Below are 21,615 nucleotides of genomic sequence, written 5' to 3'. Positions count from 1 at the left end.
GTAAACTCATCCTCAGTCAGAGGCACAAACAGCTGTAGTAATGTAGTGAATTTAATGACATGAAACTCCATTACACATGGATACATACATTCATGGAAGTCTGATGACTGGAGAACTAACAGCCACCATCAAACACAATAGGTAACTACGCAAAAGCTACAAGACATGCAGTGTTCATTTTTTTGCAAAAGAAGGAACAAGAAATAAGACCATATGTAAAAGAAAATGTTTTATAGTAAATAAAATATATATTTGTCATTGTTAAGTGCTTGTAAACAAGTAAGGCATTATATTACACGGTGGATGCACAGCACTTTGTGACACCCTGGTGTTTGGTTGCACTCTGATTGAGATTGTCCAGCTTACACAACGACCACGCTATCCTATCAGTCCTTATGGATAGCTGAGTTTGCTACATGGCCACAAAACGAGTCTCTCTGCTGAATAAAAACCATTATAGTCAGATTGTAGTTGGAGAAACACCTCCCACCTGCTCCTGGTTGACCTGTAATAATGTTCCAGTTGACTCGGAGCTCTCATCGAGGCCTGTTTATCTGTACAGTACAGTGCAAACATCTGTCTTAAGTATGCATTTACTGTACAATGGCCTTACATCACGCCTCATACATACACTTAAGGACAACAGACTGCTCCTTTTTAACATTTATGTAATAACACAGGCCTAGATCCTCAGAGCATATAGCTTAGAGCTGCAAAAGAGATCCAAAGAGTGCAATTCATGTCATCTCCACACTGTTAGTAAGCCTGCACCTGGTTCGGTAACAACTGGCATCCGCTGCTGACATGGTTCATCACCTTCTGCTTCAGTTGGGCCACTTGCTCTCTGAGTACACTGGCCGTAGACGCCAACTCGGTGTTCTGCGTTTTCAGGCTCTTGACTTTGTCCTCCAGGCGAGAAATCCTCTCTAGTTTTCGCTTGCGGCATTTGGACGCAGCTATTCGGTTACGCAGCTTTTTCCTCTCCGCCTTGATGCGTTCCTGGTTGTCCATGTCAATGGGAGACAGAGGAGGACTGTCTCCGAAGCTCTGCATGTCTGGTACCGTCTGAGGCTCGTCCTTCACGCCGGAGTTCTGAAGCCGGGACAGCGCTGCCGCAGCCGCCGCCTGTTGATGCGCGCTGGCCAGATGCGAAGGAGGCGGTGGGAAGGGAATGGTGTCCGTGGAATAGTTGATCGCGGCGGCACCGAGCGGGCTGGCCGCATAGCCGTTTAAAGTCGTGTAGACGGGCAGGTCTGACGTCTGGAGGCCGGCGGACCCGACCGCGCCGGATCCCAGCAGTTCCAGTCTGTCCACCGAGACGCACGCCGCCTCGCTCAGCTGGTTCTGCTTGTGCAGATCCTCCAGCGCCTTCACGAAGCCTTCCGCGAACTCCTGCTCGTCGCTGGCAGACTTTGGATACAGGAACTGGGAAGTGGGGTTGGCGGCGGAGACCAGTCCGTTCGATTGAATAATAAGGCGTTCCAAGTCCGGAGAGGCCAGCTTCAACAGCCCCAAGTCCGGGGAGTTGAGAAGGCCGTCGGTGTCCCGGAGCGGGTTTGTTTTCTGGTCGTCCAGGTTCAGATTAATTTCCTTCTTCATCATTGTGCTCTGGGAATAGATGCTGGAGACCCTTGGAGTATTCACCACGGTGCCTGAGTAGAGGGATGTTTCCATTCTAGACCCTCCACATGAGGGAATGTGGAGCGTTACGCATTAACAGCGGCTTCTAAACGCTAAACGGGCACGTCCGCGCATGAGGAAATCGGCGGTTCAGATGCGATTCTGTTTACTTTCCTTAGATTCTATCACGTGTTGTCAGTCCACCGCTGGAGCTCTAATGCCGGAGGGCTGTCGTCCGTCTTCCCTGCGCTCCGATGATATTGTCTTTTCCCGATGGCACGACTGCTATGCGCAGCGCCAGACCTCGCTCGCTTTCTAGTCCTAAAAATTCCATTATGTCACTCCAGAGCGCTGAGATTGGCCCAAAATGACGTTGGTTTCCGGTTTAATTTGAATAAGGGGCAGAGTCGGTCTTTATTGCCATGGAGACTTTAGGTAAACTACAAACAGTGCAATGCATTGTGGTTTGATGTCATAGCATAAAAAAGCTCAGGGTCGCCAAAAGAGAGCAGAGACTGGGCGGGGAAGGCTGAGGGGAGGAAGAAGAGAAATATTCCTTCATCTTAGCTTCGACTCAAACTTTAGAATGGCAAAGTGAAGAAGGGAAGAGAAGAGAATCAGAGTTTAATACCGAAACGAAAGTAGTATCTGGCTGTCGAAGGCTTGGTAAAATGGCGTTGCCTGTTTATTATACGTAATCTCCTATCTCTCCTTTGTTCTCCCATCTGTAGTAGAGTGTAGAATAGAAGAGTAAAGTAGAATAGTATACTATAGTGCAGTGTATTACAGTAAAGGATAAGATACTATAGTGTAGGTAAAATAATAGTATATAGTATAGTGTAGTATAGTATAGTATAGTATAGTATAGCTTATTGTAGTATAGTCATGTATAGTGTAGCGATAGTTTAGTGATAGTATTGTATAGTAAAGCAACAGCATTAGTATAGTATAGTGTAGTATATTAGAGTGTAGGATAAAATACTATACTGTAGTTAAATAATCAGGTACTATACCACAACATAGGATATAGTATAGTACAGTACAGTGAGTACAGGGCAGTATAGTATAGTATAGTATAGTATAGTAGTAACGAGAGTATAGTGTAGTATATTACAGTATAGGATAAAATATTATACTGTGGGTAAATAATATAGTACTATCGCACAACAAGGGATATAGTATAGTATAGTGTATTATAGTATATATAGTTTAAGTGAGGACTGAGAGTTGAAATAAAGTGCCTAACAACCTGCAAGTGTTTCTGTGAAATACTGTAAACAGCATATTGACCAGAAAAGGGAAGGAAACAGACAGAGGAAAGAGGAAACTGTGTTCTCTGTGACTGGAAGTACAGGGAGAGGTATATGTGCTGACATGTCCATCAGTGAGTGAAGCAGTACAAACTGTTTCATGGCTTTGGTTGGTATGATCAGCTGCTTACAGCCCCCAAGAAGCTGAAGAATGGACTAGAAGACAACAGAAAATAATAGTGTGGCTTTGAAGTTAGATTACTCTCCCCAGTAATAAGCACAATGTGAGCTATGGTAAACGTGTTTTTATGTATAGTTCATGTCAGCAGGTTGACAGATAGATGCAATAACCTTAATCTGCTCTTGCATCCATCTGAACACATTTTACCAGGGCCAGCGCAAACTGTTTACAACATGGAATCAGTATGCAATTTAAAAAATAGAGGTTAGGATGAAGTCATTTCTGTTGGCAGGGAGATGTGAGAAAAAAAAGCAAGAAATGTTTTGGATGTATACTGACAGATTTACTGTATATAAGAGGTAAGTCTGGACCAGCGAAGGGGCCCTGTGGTAGAAAGTAGAATATTGTTATTCCACCCATACACAGCGAAAGACGTCAGCACCGCCTGCATCAGCACCAACGAACCAAAGAGCAGCGAGGGCATCATTAGTTTCCATGGCAACACTGACATAGCAAGTGACGCAGGACAGGGAGAGAGAGACAGAGAGAGAGAAAGGTGAATGGGTTGGAGAAAGGAGGGTTGTTAGCGATTGCAGCGTAGGTTGTCAATCGGGGTGTGCTGTGAATCAGAGCTACGCGTGTATGTGTGTGTGTACGTGTGTGTGTGTGTGTGTGTGTGTGTGATGCGGTAAAGGCAGGGACCGGTGTTGATTTTGTAACATGAGATGTGATTATTTGAACAAGAGAAAGGTTTAATCTGTTTGAGACATTCACCTCATATTTTCTCCGCCCATGCTTTTATTAACAGTTTAGAGCCACATGCTCAGGGCGCAGTGTGTCCAGAATGTGTGAGTCATTTCACAGCAGAGGGGTGTGGACTTCAGTGTGTGTGTGTGTGTGTGTGTGTGTGTGTGTGTGTGTGTGTGTGCAGGCAGAATGAAAAAAAGGAACTGTTGCTGTACACAAATATTAGATTAGCTCGGCCTTCATGAAAGTTTTTATTCTAAATACACGTAATGAAGTATGTCAGAGATTATGTAAGACCAAATTCCTTTTCCTTCTTCTTCTCTCGCTTCTCTTTTTTGGACTTTATTCCTCTGGGGAAGGCTGACTTGAACATGTTCATTTCCAGCAACGCCCTCTGTCACACACTCATGCAGTTACAGTGCCCACATTCACACCTGGGACCTGCCCAGTAAAACCACCAGTCCTTTACTGAGCAGCTGCACTGGTGATGAACGTTTTCTTCTGAGCTCCTCTGCTATGATTATTAAAGCACTGTACTACTGAAAGCATATACATACAGTCTGTGTATATATCTATGAATAAATTGAGTTTTACAGTCTTTCACAATCTCCAATTTTTATTAATTCATTTCATAGTTTCCATGGTTGAATTTCCAGCTTTAAAGGTTTTCACACTGTTGGATGAGATATCTTCAATTGTGGGTATTGATGTGGGATTATTGATGTACTGACAGGTACCAGGTGAGGTTAATGCATATTTTTATATTGACATCATTAGTTTTACACATTTGTATTTTATCTAATTAATTATAATTAAACACAGCTATATATTTGATCATTTATTACGATTTTATTATAATATTTTGGATCATTATTATTCTTTCCCCCCACCTTTTGTCATTTGAAACAATAGCTGGAGGCACTGTGGTGGACAGTTGCATGCCTGTCCAGCAGATGGCAGTATAATCCGTCTGAGCGTATCTTCCTCTTCCCTGCAGTGACCCAGAAGAAGACAGCAGCCAGCGTAGACAATCCTGTCATTCCTGTAAGGCGGAATGATCAAATAGATTTTTGAAAATTTCCCTTTATTGCCAGCAGGGATAATGTCAAATAAGAAGAAAGTGCTAGTCACAGGTGAGAGGTTTTATTGAGTTAAACATCTCGATCGACACATTTTAGTATTTAATGATTTCTTTATGTTATTGCTGCTGAGTTTTCCACCTCCTCAGCAAGGCAGTGACCATAATAGGATACACTGTTGCATTCTCAGCCGAATTACGCGAAAGTCATTCTCTTTGGAAACATTTAATGTCCAATTTTATCATTAAATAAAACTGAGGAGGCATCCCAGACGCAGCTGTATGTCATGTGATGTGTCCGAGTACAGAACAGTTAATGTGTAACTCGATCCAATCTTTAGACTTTGAATTGAGTTTTATCACTTCTGCATACGTAACAACAAACTCATATCGTGTTTTATTTTCTGTTTTATTTTGTGCTTTAGACTGTAACGCCTTCTCTCTGCAGGGTTTGAGCCTTTTGGAGAGCATGCAGTGAACTCCAGCTGGGTGGCAGTGCAGGTAATGAATCATTGCCAGGTCCATGTTTAACAATGAGACCAGTTGAACCGGTTCATGTTCTCTAGTATTAACATCTATAAGGAATGCATTGTGCGATCTATTATGTTGTGTAAAATATTAACCTCAAAAATCAATGGAATGGAATATTTGGGTCATTTATTAAAACAAGCGGAGAATAAGTAGAAAAGAAGGACATTCTGATAAAGCAAAAGACTGATAATCATAATAAATAATATTTGATGTCAAGTTATGCAGGATTTTCTTATAATAAATCGTGAAAAATTTGAAAAATACATTTGATAATTTGATTGTATTTTGGGGGTTCTTAACTGTGTGTTATTCTAACTTTTCTTAATTGATTTGATTTAACCTGCTTGATGTGTTCACAGGAGCTGGAGCGTCTGGGCTTGGGTGAGGCTGTGGACCTTCATGTGTGTGAGGTTCCTGTTGAATATCAGGCAGTGCAGAATCTGCTGCCCTCACTGTGGAAGCAGCACCAGCCGCAGGTACTCACACAAGTTTCCTTTATATATGCAGTATATAAAGATTTCATGTCTGGAATAGAATCCACATTTACTTGCGATTGACTACTTCAGTTAACCGACCTCTACCTCTCTGTCTTTTGGGGTCCTTGTGAGCAGCTGGTGGTCCACGTTGGCGTCTCTGGCATAGCCACCACAGTAACTCTAGAGCAGTGCGGCCACAACAAGGGCTACAAACGTTTGGACAACTGCAGCTTCTGTCCGGCCTCTCAGTGCTGCGTGGATCACGGCCCAGACTGCATCAGCTCAGTCCTGGACATGGATACAGTCTGCAAAAGGGTCAACGCCTCAGGACTTGGGGTCACTGTATCTGTATCTAAGGATGCCGGAAGGTTTGTGATGTTACACTTATGATCACACATACTGTAAACACACGCACACACAGCTACTATTTTTGTTTTTGGTAATTATGGAGTTCAGACTGCCTGCAGGTCTTTAGCTCTAATCATTGTGTCCTAATTGTTTGCAGAGTACCATTAGTGAAAACATTAAGAGTAGGATGACAAATCAGCCTTGATTATGGTGAAACATGAGAGTAACAAGTGTGCTGTTAATTTGGATTGGAATAGAATTTCTTTTCAGCATTTCCAGAATAAGAATACTTTTCCTTTCACATTGACTTGTAGAAACCCAATAAAACTATTGTTCTATAACCTCTATAACGCCTACTGTTCCACGCCTCACCAGGTATCTGTGTGACTACACCTACTACACGTCTCTCTACCTTGGACATGGGCGCTCTGCCTTCATCCACGTCCCTCCGCTGGGGAAGCCTTACAGCAGCCAGGAACTGGGCAGAGCGCTTCAGGCTGTAGTACAGCAAATGTTGGACCTGCTGGAGCTGGAGGACGAACAACACGAGCACTGCAATCACAACCATCAACACCAGCATGACCACTAATGACCGAATCAGAGCCTTAGGGATAAAAATGAGCCAGGCCAGTAGACTAAAGTGATCAAATCATAGCTGATCTGATTAAGAAACGGTGACTTAAAGTGAGTAAGTAGTGGAGAAGTAATGATGCCTCAAGATATTTTAACGCTAGCACTTGACTCTTAACTTAATTTTTACAGAAACTAATAACAGCTATTTCCGTTATGTAACACAGCATCTGAACACAGTCTGTTCTGAATATAACATCCTGAATTGATTATGGCATTTATTTATTGAAGTCTCTGTGTCTACATGTGTGGGTATGACTAATGTGGAAAAGTACTGAGTATTAGTTGTGTTTAGAACATTCTCCATTCACCATCTCATCAATATTACCAGCAAAGTAGCAGCTGTAATTCTGAATTCTCTCTCTATATATGATGACATGTACGTCCTATGTTGTCTTTTTAAGTCACATCCTTCCCATGTAAGCTGTTATCTACAGTCTCTGTTGTTGTGACTTGGTTATTGTCTTAGAATGAGCCTGCAAGTAATGACATACATGTCAATTGAAAATATTTGAAAGACTGATATTTATAATCATAAATTAATCTCAGGGAAAATATTGCACAAACAATCAGTATTTGTTGTTGGATGGAAATGTGACATTCTTTGTGTCTGTCCTCTGTATGTCGTGATTTAAATCTATGTATGATTAAAGCACCAAATATCTTATTTCTTTGTCAGTCTGAATTGCAAGTCATTTATATTTATTAATATACAAGAACAGTTCACATGGCATTAGTACTTTTCTATGCAGTATAGTATTTATGGTATATGGTTATCATTCCTGCTCCAGCTATACAAGTCTTTCTTTTAAAACTTCTTAGAATCTCATTTATCTTATGTGACATGCAACATCTTCATCTTCAAGTCAGATTTATGATGAAATTGAAATGAAATGATATTATGAAAGATCCAGTATGGATCCACATAATCTATACAATACTCCCAAAAGCCTCTAAAATTATTCTACATAAATATAGATATGCAAAATATACATGCAGGGTGTTCTAAGGAAAAATAGTATCCAAAGTAAATTGACTTCATGTTACCTTATTATGGCACAGTATAATTCTATTTAGATGTGCTTCAATTCTATATTAATGCAGTGGAAGAAAAAGCATGGGGATAGATGTCCATAAGGGTGTGAGAATGCAAAATATCTTTAAAATGCTCCATCTTACAAAAACAAACAAACTAAGAAAAACAAAATGTGTTGATCCATAGTCTTTGTTTCATTAAATCTTAGAAATGGCTGACATGTCACTTTTATTCTACCCTGTTAAATTATGCCTTGTTCTGTTATTGTTGTTGGAAAACTGCTACATAAATGTTTTATGATGATGGCGATGACGATAGAGCGACTGAGACAAGAAATAGAACTACAGCAGTCGTCTTGGGGAATGAAAGGTTTCTGGTTTGATTCCGGGCTCCTCTGAAGAGAGCCTGTGGAAGTGTTGTCAGGCAAGACACTGAAACCCCTTAACTGCTCCTGATGTGCAGGGTTGCTCCTCACCATCAGTGTGTGAATGGCTGAATGTGAGGTCATTGGACAGAGAAGCACTATATAAGTACAGACCACAGAGAAAAACAAGTCTTACAATAAGGTTTTTATTTTTATATAATCAGTGTGTGTGTATGTGTGTGTGTCAGACTGAAGTTTGTGAACGCATAGACACAAAATAACGGTCTAAACAAGCGTAGAACACACACCACCTGTTTCTCATTGACTTCTCTCCTTTCCTCGCTTCGTGCAGGTTACTTCCTGGTAGGAGAGACGCGGTAGTGTAGGAGGAGAGGAACCGAGCGAGCGGGAGGGAAGATAAACGGGACGCACCAGGACTCCAGCCTCCTCAGGGTTGTCACTTTATCATTGAGACGCATTCACGGACACCTATAGATATCTATATTTGATGCGGACTAGCGACATATTTTTTTGCAGCAAACGTCGTCAGTAATACAAGTAAACATGAGTGTAGAGGCGTACGGGCCGAGCTCTCAGACTCTAACGTTCCTGGACACCGAGGAAGCCGAGCTGCTGGGAGCGGATACCCAGGGCTCCGAGTACGACTTCACGGATTTCACCCTGCCGAGCCAGACCCAGACCCAAGGCCAGACCCAGAGCCAGCTGGACAGCCAGGTTTGTGTGATTCAATCCTACAGGCTCGCTGTCAAAATTGTTGTTCTGCTACTGTGTTGACAAACGCTCAATTAGCTAACAACATCGCTAGCTCGCGCGACGCCATTCATCCATTTACCATTCATGCAGACCCGCTAATTGGCTAGCACGCTAGTTAGCCGCTAGCAGAGTTAGCATACAGATACAGATAGCTTGTCAATAATCGGCATTTGCCACGTTATTGGCAAATAAGGAGCGATAAATATGACATTATACTAACAAAGGCACACAAACTCTAATTTAAATGTACCAGTATTTATTTGAATTGGATACTTGGTTATCTACGGTAATAACAGCTCAGATAAGGCAAATAACTAATACACAGTGAGTTTAACCGTTTATTGACATGACAGGTTGTAAGAGAAACACAAGCGCACTTGTGTTGATCGATCTAACTGCCTAGTGGTAAAATCTGTTGTTTCAGATTTAGTGCCTTTTTTTAAACGCTGTTGCTATGAAGTTGCAGTGAACCATGAAAAGTTTAAAGGGACACTCCACAGATTTTAATACATATAGATAGTTTGTCACAGGAAGCACCAATCAGCATGTGGAAACAGCTGTAAGTTTGTATGTTGTTCTAGATACATTTAAATGAATTGATTAAGCTTTATCACGAGAGATGTTATTATTTTCACAAGTATGGCATAGTATTAAATTCAGTAGAAACACTGGAAAGAGATAAAGACGCAGTAGGGGCAGTGTTAAACAGGTGATAAAAACGGATTAAAAAGTCAGGTGAACACAGTAATAAGAAACTTGAGTTGATAAAGCTGCTTGTTGATGAAGCTTTATTTATGATACCTTGATGCACAAATGTTAATATCTAGAGTTATGTATAAATATTAGATGTGTTTCACACTCTATTGGGCACTGTGTCAAATCAGAAAAAGTAAGCACTTCTAGGAGGCTTTAGTTTTAAATCTTGCCGTTGTCAACACCATCACTTGAAGTAAAAGTTGTTATCTTATGCGTAATTCTCATTTTTCCATAAATCCTGATAATGTCATGAAATGTTGTCTTGTCAGCCACACCTAGGTACTTTCAATTTCTCTTGTTTGAGTGTTGGGTGTAAAGATGTTTGTTCAAGCCATACAAAGGCCCGGTTCAATATATTTTATTAGCTCATGAAATCCCACACGTGGTGTTTGTAGGAATGGATGATGTCCTTTTTCAGTCATCTATTATATGGTCTGAGTAATCATCTCTGCACACACAATACTGCTCCTTCTGTTGTTGATGTTTGTTTGTTGTGAAGACAGTGAGCTGCTTCTCAGATGGTGCAACACTGTTATTATATTGTATTGTATTTGCAGTAAGCATATCCCTTTGCGGGAGAAACAGTGCTATACAGGAGTTCTTGCTTTTAAATCATCAACATCTTGAGTTTCATCATGTCTTTCCCCAGCTTAACGGGCCTGATGGGGTTTTACAGAATGGAGACGACCCTATAATAAAAGCCAGCCAGCTGCTGGCAGAGCTGAACTTTGAGGAGGATGAGGAGGACACTTATTACACCAAGGACCTTCCTTTGCACGCCTGCAGGTAAAAGACAGGAGCGTATGTCAGATGTGTTGTGACAAGGATTTGCATACATTCAGGATGAGCTTTTTGTTGTGTGTGTTTTAATGCAAGTAGTGTTTTATTGCAGGTGTTTATTAATGCTCCCATCTTTAAAGCTCCTGTCTCTATACTCAACAACCATCAGCTGTTTTCAGGGACATTGTCCATTTGCATTTTTCGTTGTCCATCGTGTCTAAAGAAGCATCTTTAAGTCCCTGTACAACAGTTTAAATTTACTTGATTTACAAAAAGGACTCACAGTCTCAGCATACATTTCTTTATGAGTTAGATTTATGGTTTGGATTTATTCATTTTCTTCCCTTTCAGTCTCAGACAGTCACATATCAGTCTGTCTTGTCCTAACAATAGATGCTTAATATGTAGATGTCATAATGATTGTCTTTAATTGATATTCCCCTCTCTCTGTTATAGCTATTGTGGCATTCATGATCCAGCATGTGTGGTCTACTGTAACACAAGCAAGAAGTGGTTTTGTAATGGCCGCGGAAATACGTCTGGCAGGTAATTTTCATTGATATCCTATAAATTAATTGGCACAGAATAGAATGTAATTATACTTTATACTTTATAGTAAAAGCGCCATTCCTCCAATTGTTGAGACATGAACGCACTCATGAATGATGTCACAGTTGTTAATGACATAATAGACACACCCACGCACTACTTTGACAAATCATGATGTCACGATTGACGCACACACTACTTCCAGTTCCATCTTGATTATTCTCTCTCTTACTGTAGCCATATTGTAAACCACCTGGTGAGAGCCAAGTCCAAGGAAGTGACCCTTCATAAAGACGGCCCACTGGGCGAGACGGTGCTGGAGTGCTACAACTGCGGCTGTCGCAACGTCTTCCTGCTGGGCTTCATCCCGGCCAAGGCCGACTCTGTGGTGGTGCTGCTGTGCAGGTAGGTTCAGATTCATTGTGTACGGCTGGGGAAACAAATCTAAAGAGAAGCAGCTCCCTAAACCGCAGTAAGGATTTCATACATTTGTTTTTGTTGAATCACAGACAGCCATGTGCGAGTCAGAGTAGCCTGAAGGATATCAACTGGGACTCCTCACAATGGCAGCCTCTGATCCAGGACCGCTGCTTCCTGTCCTGGCTGGTCAAAATCCCCTCGGAGCAGGAGCAGCTCAGGGCTCGTCAGATCACCGCCCAGCAGATCAACAAGTTAGAGGAACTCTGGAAGGTAAGACCACATCAGCTGTGTTTGCAAAAGCTCTGCTGTTAGTTTGTTATTTTGCTTTTCTATCTACACTTCAACTTCTGGCATGTGTCATTTTCATTTGTAATTTTTGTATGTGTTTATTCTGGACAGGAAAATCCCACCGCAACCTTAGAGGACTTGGAGAAACCTGGCGTGGACGAGGAGCCCCAGCATGTCCTGCTCCGCTACGAGGACGCCTACCAGTACCAGAACATCTTTGGTCCCCTTGTGAAGCTGGAGGCTGATTACGATAAGAAGCTCAAAGAGTCCCAGGTCCGTTAGAACTGTGCGCAATGTGATTGTTGACTAAAACTTCAGAATCAACTGCTTATCCCCTACTGTCCTCTTATTGTTAATGTGAAGAGAAAATTAATTATATACACTCACACTCACTGCCCACCTGATTAGGAACACAAACTGTTGTAAAACTGGTTTCTTTCCTCAACATCAAAACCATGTATTAAATATATTTACTTCTAATTTCTTCCTAACAGACTCAAGATAACATTACAGTCAGATGGGACTTGGGGCTGAATAAAAAGCGAATAGCATATTTCAGCCTTCCCAAGACGGACTCAGGTGGTAATTCCCATCTCTGCTACCGTAACATAAATACCATCATCATCATCACCTTTGTCTCTACGATAATCATGTTATTCTGACCAGTGGTGCATTCTGATCATTTTGTTTTCACTGTTGTGTTTTCTCTCTGTACGTTATTTGCTGTTCTCTAGACATGCGACTGATGCAGGGAGACGAGATTTGCCTGAGGTACAAAGGAGATTTGGCCCTTCCATGGAAAGGCATTGGACACGTCATCAAAGTCCCCGACAGTATCCTTATAACTGAATGGACAAATCTAAGAGTCGACAAAGTAATAGATGCGTTTTCTGCCACACATTGATCACCGTTGTTCGTCTACCTACACCTACAGTCTACCTTCAAGTGCTGCGTCTTCCTTAAATCACTGTCCCAGACTATGGTGATGAAATCGCCATAGAGCTAAGGAGCAGTGCGGGGGCTCCAGTTGAGGTCCCGCACAACTTTCAGGTGGACTTTGTGTGGAAGTCCACTTCTTTTGACAGGTATTTACTTTTTTAAGCTTTGGCTACATAAGCGAGGTGTGAAACATATTACATATTTCTTAAATCAGTTCATTAAAATAAGAACATATTCCACCTGAAAGTGTATGAGAGCTCAGCCAGGCTTTCAGATTTGTAGTGTTGATGCTCCCAATTAATCCAGTTGCTTTTACACATTCTAAAAGAGGCTGCTGTTTACTTGGTCTTAATGTTCTGTCTCCATTATCCAGGATGCAGAGTGCCCTGAAGACATTTGCTGTGGATGAGACTTCAGTGTCGGGTTACATCTACCACAAGCTGCTGGGACATGAGGTTGACGACGTGGTCATCAAGTGCCAGCTGCCCAAACGCTTCACCGCTCAAGGCCTGCCTGACCTTAACCACTCCCAGGTAAGCACGTGGTCAAAACTCGTAGGTTTTTAAAAAGAAGAGATGGGTTTTGCTGCATTGTGTCAGTGTGATTATATCAGTGCTCTAATCTGAACTACAAACAAAACAAAACCTTTAGATGGGGCACAAATGAAAAGGTCATTCCTGCTGAAATGTGTAAATGTCATAAAACAAAGTGTGTGCATGAGCTGAGATCCCTCATTCACTATTTGGCCAAAGTATGTTGACACCCTTCCCAATTATTGGGTTTAGGTTGTTTCAGACACACCCATTGCTAACAAAGCACATAGCCTTACAGTCTCCATGGGTGTAACAAAGAGCTCAGTGACTTTAACGTGGCACTGTCATTGGACGCCACCAGTGCCTCAAATCGGTTTGTGAAATTTCCGCCCTGCCAGATCTGCCATCAACTGTAAGTGCTGTTATTGTGAAGCTGAAGCATCTAAGAACAACAACAGCTCAGCCGCAAAGAGGTACACAGAATGCTGAAGCATGTATTGCATAAAAATGGCCTATTCTCAGCACAGCAGCCTCCTGAAATGGGCCGAGCAGCTGTGTACAAGCCTAAGATCACTATGCAAGACACTGAACCCCGAACTGCCCCTGAAATGCAGGTCGGCTCCTGCCTTTATGAATGGGTCATACATACAAACAGTACAGAGTTATTACTATGCACAATGCCAAGCGTCGGCTCCAGCGGTGTAAAGCAGGCAGCCACTTGACTCTGGAGCTGTGGAAATGTGTTCTCCGTAGAGATGAATCACGCCTCACTATCTGGCAGTCTGATGGAAGAATCTGGGTTTGGCAGATGCCTGGAAAAATGCTGTGATGGTCAGGTGTCCACATACTTTAACTCACATGATTTTGGCTTGTTGTCCTTCAGGTCTATGCAGTGAAGACGGTGTTGCAGCGCCCCCTGAGTCTTATCCAGGGTCCTCCTGGCACAGGGAAGACAGTAACCTCCGCCACCGTCGTGTACCACCTGGCTAGACAGGGAAACGGGTGAGACAGATACACCAGTGTTTGTTTTCCGTTTGAACTCTGTGATTAGTGTGGGATGTGTGGGATGATGCTATAAATTGATTCATAAGTTTGCTATGATAATAAATAGGGTTCGGTTTGAAGATGACGTTTTACTCTTGTGTACAGCTAAATGTGTGTGTGATAGTGGTATTTGTAGTTGATAGTTAGTTCAGTAACCAATATCCTTCCCCAGACCAGTGCTGGTGTGCGCTCCCAGTAACATCGCTGTCGACCAGCTGACTGAGAAGATCCACCAGACTGGCCTGAAGGTGGTGAGGCTGTGTGCCAAGAGCAGGGAGGCCATCGACTCACCTGTTTCCTTCCTGGCACTGCACAACCAAACCCGTAACATGGACAGGTAATATATATAATGATATAATATAATAAATATTTAAACATAAATAAACATTTGAACATTTCTTTTCTGTGTTTACTTGTAAGGATTTATGAATCTGCTGCACACCTTAACATGTTAGATCAAGGCTCTACTTTGCACACAAGCAAAATACTGACCGCACTGTACTGAAATGATTCATACCTGCAGCATGCCAGAACTTCAGAAGCTCCAACAGCTGAAGGACGAGACTGGAGAGCTGTCATCTTCAGACGAGAAGCGCTACAGGGCTCTGAGGCGCACTGCTGAGAGGGAGCTGCTTATGGTACAAATACTGCTTTTACTGAACTCCTAAGTGCTCCTAAAAGTTACAGCACAATTCAGGCCTGTTGCAAACGATGTACTTGTGGTTAAACTTAAACCTCCTCCTCATTTCTTGCCACTTTTGCAGAATGCCGATGTAATCTGCAGTACTTGTGTCGGAGCTGGGGACCCTCGTCTGGCCAAGATGCAGTTCCGCTCAATTCTGATCGATGAGAGCACCCAGGCCACTGAACCAGAATGCATGGTGCCTGTGGTTCTCGGGGCCAAGCAGGTACGAGCATAAAAACAGTTACAAAGGAACATATATCACAATAACACAGCTGCATTTGCCTTAGAATTATTCTTTTGCTCGCTAATGAGGTTGTCATTAGCTACCTGTTGAAACTTACAAAAAAAAAAAAGATTGTCTAATTATGTTGCCATGACGCCTTGTTGTTTTCCGTAATAGTTGATCCTGGTGGGTGACCACTGCCAGCTGGGCCCTGTGGTGATGTGTAAGAAGGCAGCTAAAGCGGGTCTGTCCCAGTCTCTGTTTGAGCGTCTGGTAGTTTTGGGGATCCGACCGATCCGTCTGCAGGTCCAGTACCGCATGCACCCGGCGCTCAGTGCTTTCCCTTCCAACATCTTCTATGAGGGCTCTCTGCAGAACGGAGTCACAGCTGGTGAGACTCATGGCAATGCATTTTCAACCTGACTGAAGGCTTTTGAAACTACAATCTGAATTCTAGCCCAACCTTTGTTCTACCACATTGAAAGGTCTACTTTGTTTTTCATATCGCTACACAATTCCTGACTCGCATTTCCTTGTTCGGTCCTTCGACAGGGGACCGTGTGAAAAAGGGCTTTGACTTCCAGTGGCCGCAGCCCGACAAGCCTATGTTCTTTTACGTCACCCAAGGCCAAGAGGAAATTGCCAGCTCTGGAACATCCTATCTCAACAGGTTACACCATGCTTGATCATTTTACTGACGGCCATCCAAAATATATGATTGCCTTATTATTAACCCTGTGCTTTGTGTACGCAGGACTGAAGCAGCCAACGTTGAGAAAATAACCACGAGGTTGCTGAAGGCTGGAGCCAAACCTGATCAAATTGGCATCATCACTCCATATGAAGGACAAAGATCTTACCTGGTCCAGTATATGCAGTTCAGCGGCTCCCTCCATACCAAACTCTACCAGGTAGAAGGATCTTCTTAACACGCATCACCACCAACTAAACTCTTAAATACATTTTCCACTAATATCTCCTGATTCCTTGCGCAGGAAGTGGAGATAGCCAGCGTCGATGCCTTCCAGGGCAGAGAGAAAGACTTCATCATCCTGTCCTGTGTGAGGGCCAATGAGCACCAGGGCATCGGCTTCCTCAACGACCCCCGACGTCTCAATGTGGCGCTGACTAGGGCCAGGTAAAGCAACACAACGTGAAATAAGACTCCTCTGTTTCCTGTTGTGGAAGACAAACTCAATATTCTGATGCTGTCATGTAGGTACGGTGTAATCATCGTGGGCAACCCCAAGGCTCTATCCAAGCAACCACTGTGGAACCACCTTCTGAACTACTACAAAGAGCAGAAGGTCCTGGTTGAAGGTCCCCTTAACAACCTAAGGGAAAGCCTCATGCAGTTTAGCAAACCCCGCAAGCTGGTCAACACCATCAACCCCGTGAGTATAGAGAGATAGAGAAAGTGTGTGTGAGTGAGTGTAATAAACAGAGAGCATGTCAGAGACTGAAATGAGGTTTTCTTAACTAGGCCATGATTTCTTTTTCCTGTGGGACGTATAAGCAGTTTGCAAATAAAGTTGAAATGCTGCGTCGTGCCTGCTGTGCAAGACAGAACTTGCTGACCCAAGTCTCTCACAATTGCAAAATTCCAGCTTGCCCGCAGATGCAATGTGTGCCTCCTGAAATTTGAAATGGCTGTGACTCGTGTCAGCTCATTGTCAGTGAATAGCTCTCATTGTGTGCTAAAGCCAGCTCCTTCTTATAATGCCAGAGACAAATGTCTGGTATGTTTATGTTTGAAAATATGTTACATGAACCTAGGAAATGATACATCTTACTTGTTTATGTTTGAAAATGTGTTAAATGAAAGCCGTTGATAGAAGGAATGATATTGTTTTTGTCTTTTTTGTTCCGCAGGGTGGTCGATTCATGAGCACTGCCATGTACGATGCCAGGGAGGCCCTCATTCCTGGATCTGTTTATGACCGCAGCAACAACGGTGAGGACTCATTCACACAACATCCTCATTTCTCTCTTTAAGTTCCCTTTAGTTTACATAATGTTTCACCATTATATTCCATTACAAGTCACACTTTGGAGTACAATGAATAACTCTACATGTGTTTCTTTCTGCTCCAGGGCGCACATCCAACATGTATTTCCAGACCCATGACCAGATAGGTATGATTGGTACAGGCCCCAATCCCTTGACTTCCATGAACCTCCCCATCCCCTTCAACCTAGTGATGCCCCCCATACCTCCACCTGGGTACATGGGACAGCTCAACGGGCCCACATCCGGTGAGAATGGAACCAAATACGGACCATGAATTTGTTTTGTGTTGTGTGATTCCTGAGCACATGGCCTGTTGAGTAATCTGCTTCAGAAAATAAGATAACTTGGTAAAAACCTTTCTAGATATTTATTTACATTACTTACTTATGTGCTCTTCTCCAGGTCGAGGTGGAGGCATGAGAGGTAAAATGGGCAGTGGTGGAGGAGGTGGTGGAGGGACTCGAGGTGGACGTCAAAGGAACCGTGGCACCATGGGGAACCACAGCGGGGGCAATTCAGGACCGGACCGTGGGCACCATATGACTGGGAGCCAGGCCAGCCAGGACCTGGGCTCCCAGCCTTTCTCCCAGGGGCCCCTCACTCAGGGCTACGTTAACATGAGCCAACCATCACAGATGAGCCAGCCTGGGCTCTCCCAGCCGGAGCTCTCACAGGTGTGTGTGACTGTGAATAAATGTTAATATTCAAGAGATTACATTTAGTAATGTTACAACTCAAGTCAATCAGTATACAATTATCACTAAATACTTGTGTCGCTAACAGAATTATTCCAATCCCTGGCTCTTTCACTTTGTATTTGTTAAATACAGGACAGTTACCTAGGAGATGAGTTCAAGTCCCAGATTGATGTGGCCTTGTCCCAGGACTCCACCTACCAGGGGGAGCGGGCCTACCAACACGGTGGTGTGACTGGACTGTCCCAGTACTAGACTGTAAGCACGCTGGCTCATCCACATGGAATGATGAATACATCTCTTATATTAACTCTCTATGGGCACACAGTACATGTATATACTGAAAATGTGCTTTCCTTGTTTTACAGGTCGCTGGAATGGAGCTAGGCCTGTGTTCAGCTAAGGTCATTGGTATTTTATTCTGGGTAATGGCAAAAAAGAACAAACATGGATACCCGTTTTCCACTGCTACAACCGAAGCACCACTGTGTGAAAGTAACGAGAGAGACCGTGAGAAACCAACCAATCACAAGAGTGAGAGCAAAGATGGGAGTAGAGCTGGACAGGACGAGGGCAAGAGAGTGCGGGGGACTGGTGGAGGAGAGAAGGCGCTGCTGCTCATATATGAAGACAAGGCGAAGGAGAAAGCTGTCGTCATCAGAGCAACGCAGCGGCAGAGGCCAGACCTCGGATGGGTCAACGAGGGCGAAACGTCGAAAGATGGAGGAGGAAGAGAAGGAGGCAACCCTGTCATCGCATCCTCCGGTGCTCCTGAAGCCTCAGGGATCTCCAGGCGGTATGGTTGGGAACGTTGGGAACCAAAAGCTGAGAAAGATGGAGGTGTCTCACACAAATGGCCTCCAAGATAACTCAACAGGACGTCTTCTGTGACTTGGAGAGGGAGGAACTGCACGGGACACGACTCTTGAAGCAGTTGATTTGACAACTTTTTAAACTCAAAGTTTATTCGAGGTTTATGCTCTGCATTTGCTCGCGTGGGAGAGAGAAAAGCGTGCGAAAAACCCTGTCAGGTTATTTCAGTGAAAGTGGTTGTGGCGTTGTGCCTCAAACAGTTCTAATGAAGTTCGGGGATGACATAGCCAGCAATTAATTTTTCTTTCTCAGCTTTGAGTTGGAAAGTTTTCAGAAGAAAAGCGATTTTCATTGATTTTCATTGAGGATGGCGAGTGTAGTTGGCACCTCTTTAGGCGAGTCTTTCTCAAGGTGGTCTACAAAGATTAATCGGTGGAATTAGCTCTTAAGCATTCAGTACGTATATAACAAAAATATGTTGGTCTCCAGATCTGAGCGAGTGATCTCCAAAGATCTAGGATTAGTGAGACAATTTTGGTTATGTTCCTCTAAATATTGTTTAGATTCATACAGAAGAAAGGCGTGCACTAGAACATCTTATGGTTAATTAGAGCTGAGATGTCCCAATTATGTTATTTAATTACGTACAAAATTCAGTGGTTCTCAAACTTTTTCTTTCTCTCCCCTCTGGGGGGTGGGGTACACTTGCCCGAGGACACGATGTTAAACCTGGCACCGTTTGTTTCTTTTGCGCGCGCGGGCGCCGGGAACGTTTTTGCTTTTAGATTATTTCCAGCCACCGGGACCACTGTCTGAAACCACCAGAGGGTCTGGCGCCCCCTGTAACCGGGAACCGGGAACATCCGTTGCCGGCACACTTGCCGGTGGAAATCACGGACAACACGTTTTTGCTTTTTCCGGTTTTCCTGTTTTCCCCCAATTTTTCCGGGAAACCACCGGTGCCACCGGTGGTTTCCGACGGTGGTCCGGGTGGTGGGAAATAAAAAAACGTGTCGTCAGTGATCTCACCGGCATCTGCACCGGCAAGTGTTTCTATCGGTCGGTCGCTCGGTTGGAGGGGGACGCGCGAAAAACTTCTGCTCTATAAGAGGGGGTCGCGAAAGAAAGAGTTTGAGCACCACTGGGCCAAGTGCATCTAATAAGAGGCTCAATTTCAGTCGCTGATGCTAAAGCAAGTTCATTAAGGCAATGTAAGAGCAACTTATTTAATTAGAACAACTTATTTATTGAAGAGAAGATGGTCATATTCAACCATCAGAGATGAGAGATGTATGGAGATGTGTTGGATTTATACTTTGATAATTGGTATAGAAACATTTCATCATTAGTTGTAGTCATGAGCCGTAAATGTCTTGAACCTATAGTCTAGTATTTCATTGTGTAAAGAACACAACAGTTTGTTCTGTAAAGTTGGTTAATTTGAGTGAAGTGACTGAATTTCAGTGTAGTAAGTGTGAATTGCAAGTTTTGGATAGACAGATGTTGACATGCAGCCTGTTTTCATTAATATTCCATCGATGGTTGATCTTGCCAAACAAGCATGTATTTCATGGCATTGTAATACTCACACTGACAAGTCTGTTTGGAGCCACCTTGCCTCCTAACGGTTGTTGAATAACACGAATATCCCTTGAAAATGCACATTGAAGGACCAGTGCATATGAAAACGGAGCTCAGCCTCCCACAAGGATTTGAATGTCTTTCATGCTAATTGGTGACATCATTGTTCGTATTCCCCCAAATAATCACATACTAACTACAGCTCTTTTTAGCTTAAATGTTTCTCCGCCCTGTACAGGATACCACATCATTGTAGATTCCACTTAAATATTAAGATAATACAACTCAATCAATAACCCACAATGATGAAATGAAAACATTTTAAGAAACTTGCTAATTTATTAAACTAAAATATCATTTCAATATATATATATTTTTTTTTTGGCCATAAATGCATTTTGACCTGAAGGACCTCAATGTTGACAGGTGTGTAACTATAAATCAGGTCCAATCAATTGAATTAACCGCAGGTTGCTTCCAAAAAAGGTGTAGAAATATGTGTTACTAATGGGATGCACCTGGGCTTAATTTCAAGTATCACTGCAAAGGGTCTGAATACTTGTGTCAATGTGATTATTCAGATTTAGTACATCTGTACATTTTTCTAATATTCTGTTTTCACTTTGTCATTATAAGATATTGAGTGTAGATTGATTTCTGAAAACATGAAGTTAAAGGATTTCAGTTTAAGAGTATAACGTAACTGAATACTTTCCTCACTCACTTTATGCCACCTGTCTCATTGAATATAGATTATCAAACCTGTGACTATCATTCAAAACATTTCTGTAACCCATAGGTATTACAAACATTGTTTACCAAATTCACATCAAATCATTCATAATTCAAATCAATTATCATGCAACTTTTTATTTTGGAATGCAAATAAGTAGAGATTACTGATACTAACCCATCCTATACTGACCCATACTAACCATCTGCATGTCATGACTACACAAGCTCAATTTTATTTATACTTACTGCTTAAAACTAAACGAGATGCACTCTGTGATGCTGTTGTTTTCGACCCACTAATTGATGTTGAATGTCATAAGTTATTCTCCAAAAAATATATTATTGATAACTTCTGGGAATTAAAGTTTGCTTCATTTTGCTCATTGCGTTTTTGTTTTTTCTTTTGTGGATCACCAATCAGCCAGTGTATTAGTTGTTTACAAATCAGTATAAATCATAAATAAGAACAACTTCAGGAAAAATCCACTTCCAGCTGACATGTTTTTTAAATTCTTCCTCCATTGGATA

General features: G+C 42.6%; 3 protein-coding genes across 5 annotated transcripts; 2 read left to right on the top strand and 1 right to left on the bottom strand.

Moving 5' to 3' along the window:
- Positions 1-192: 192 nt before the first annotated feature.
- Positions 193-1,956, bottom strand: LOC142994208 (transcription factor JunD-like). The gene has a single exon (XM_076144944.1). The coding sequence runs from the start codon at positions 1,672-1,674 to the stop codon at positions 757-759; it is 918 nt and encodes a 305-aa protein (XP_076001059.1). The 5' UTR covers positions 1,675-1,956; the 3' UTR covers positions 193-756.
- A 2,839-nt stretch (positions 1,957-4,795) lies between these two features.
- Positions 4,796-7,528, top strand: pgpep1 (pyroglutamyl-peptidase I). Its single transcript, XM_076144945.1, has 5 exons — positions 4,796-4,931; positions 5,325-5,377; positions 5,767-5,883; positions 6,019-6,251; positions 6,607-7,528. Exons 1-5 carry the CDS (start codon positions 4,901-4,903, stop codon positions 6,818-6,820), a joined length of 648 nt encoding a protein of 215 aa, XP_076001060.1. The 5' UTR covers positions 4,796-4,900; the 3' UTR covers positions 6,821-7,528.
- Positions 7,529-8,642: 1,114 nt separating this feature from the next.
- Positions 8,643-21,473, top strand: LOC142994168 (regulator of nonsense transcripts 1). 3 transcript variants are annotated; one of them, XM_076144883.1, is made up of 24 exons: positions 8,643-8,996; positions 10,468-10,577; positions 11,028-11,117; positions 11,358-11,525; positions 11,630-11,810; positions 11,940-12,101; positions 12,323-12,410; positions 12,563-12,661; positions 12,805-12,913; positions 13,141-13,300; positions 14,184-14,302; positions 14,517-14,681; positions 14,868-14,982; positions 15,109-15,252; positions 15,430-15,643; positions 15,805-15,922; positions 16,007-16,163; positions 16,248-16,390; positions 16,472-16,646; positions 17,125-17,206; positions 17,347-17,508; positions 17,666-17,937; positions 18,094-18,216; positions 18,327-21,473. In XM_076144883.1, the coding sequence occupies exons 1-23, from the start codon at positions 8,826-8,828 to the stop codon at positions 18,211-18,213; spliced, it is 3,324 nt and encodes a 1,107-aa protein (XP_076000998.1). In that variant the 5' UTR covers positions 8,643-8,825; the 3' UTR covers positions 18,214-18,216; positions 18,327-21,473. The 3 variants fall into 3 exon arrangements, with proteins under 3 accessions (XP_076000998.1, XP_076000997.1, XP_076000996.1); XM_076144882.1 differs by having other exon boundaries at positions 10,441-10,577; positions 12,323-12,407; XM_076144881.1 differs by having other exon boundaries at positions 10,441-10,577.
- The last annotated feature ends 142 nt before the right edge of the window (positions 21,474-21,615 follow it).

The sequence above is a fragment of the Genypterus blacodes genome, unplaced genomic scaffold (assembly GCF_046128005.1).
Source record: "Genypterus blacodes isolate CSIRO-AG114 ecotype Tasmania unplaced genomic scaffold, CSIRO-AGI_Gbla_v1 ptg000029l_1, whole genome shotgun sequence".
In the NCBI taxonomy this organism is placed as follows: domain Eukaryota; kingdom Metazoa; phylum Chordata; class Actinopteri; order Ophidiiformes; family Ophidiidae; genus Genypterus; species Genypterus blacodes.
This window is presented reverse-complemented; position numbering and strand designations above follow the sequence as displayed.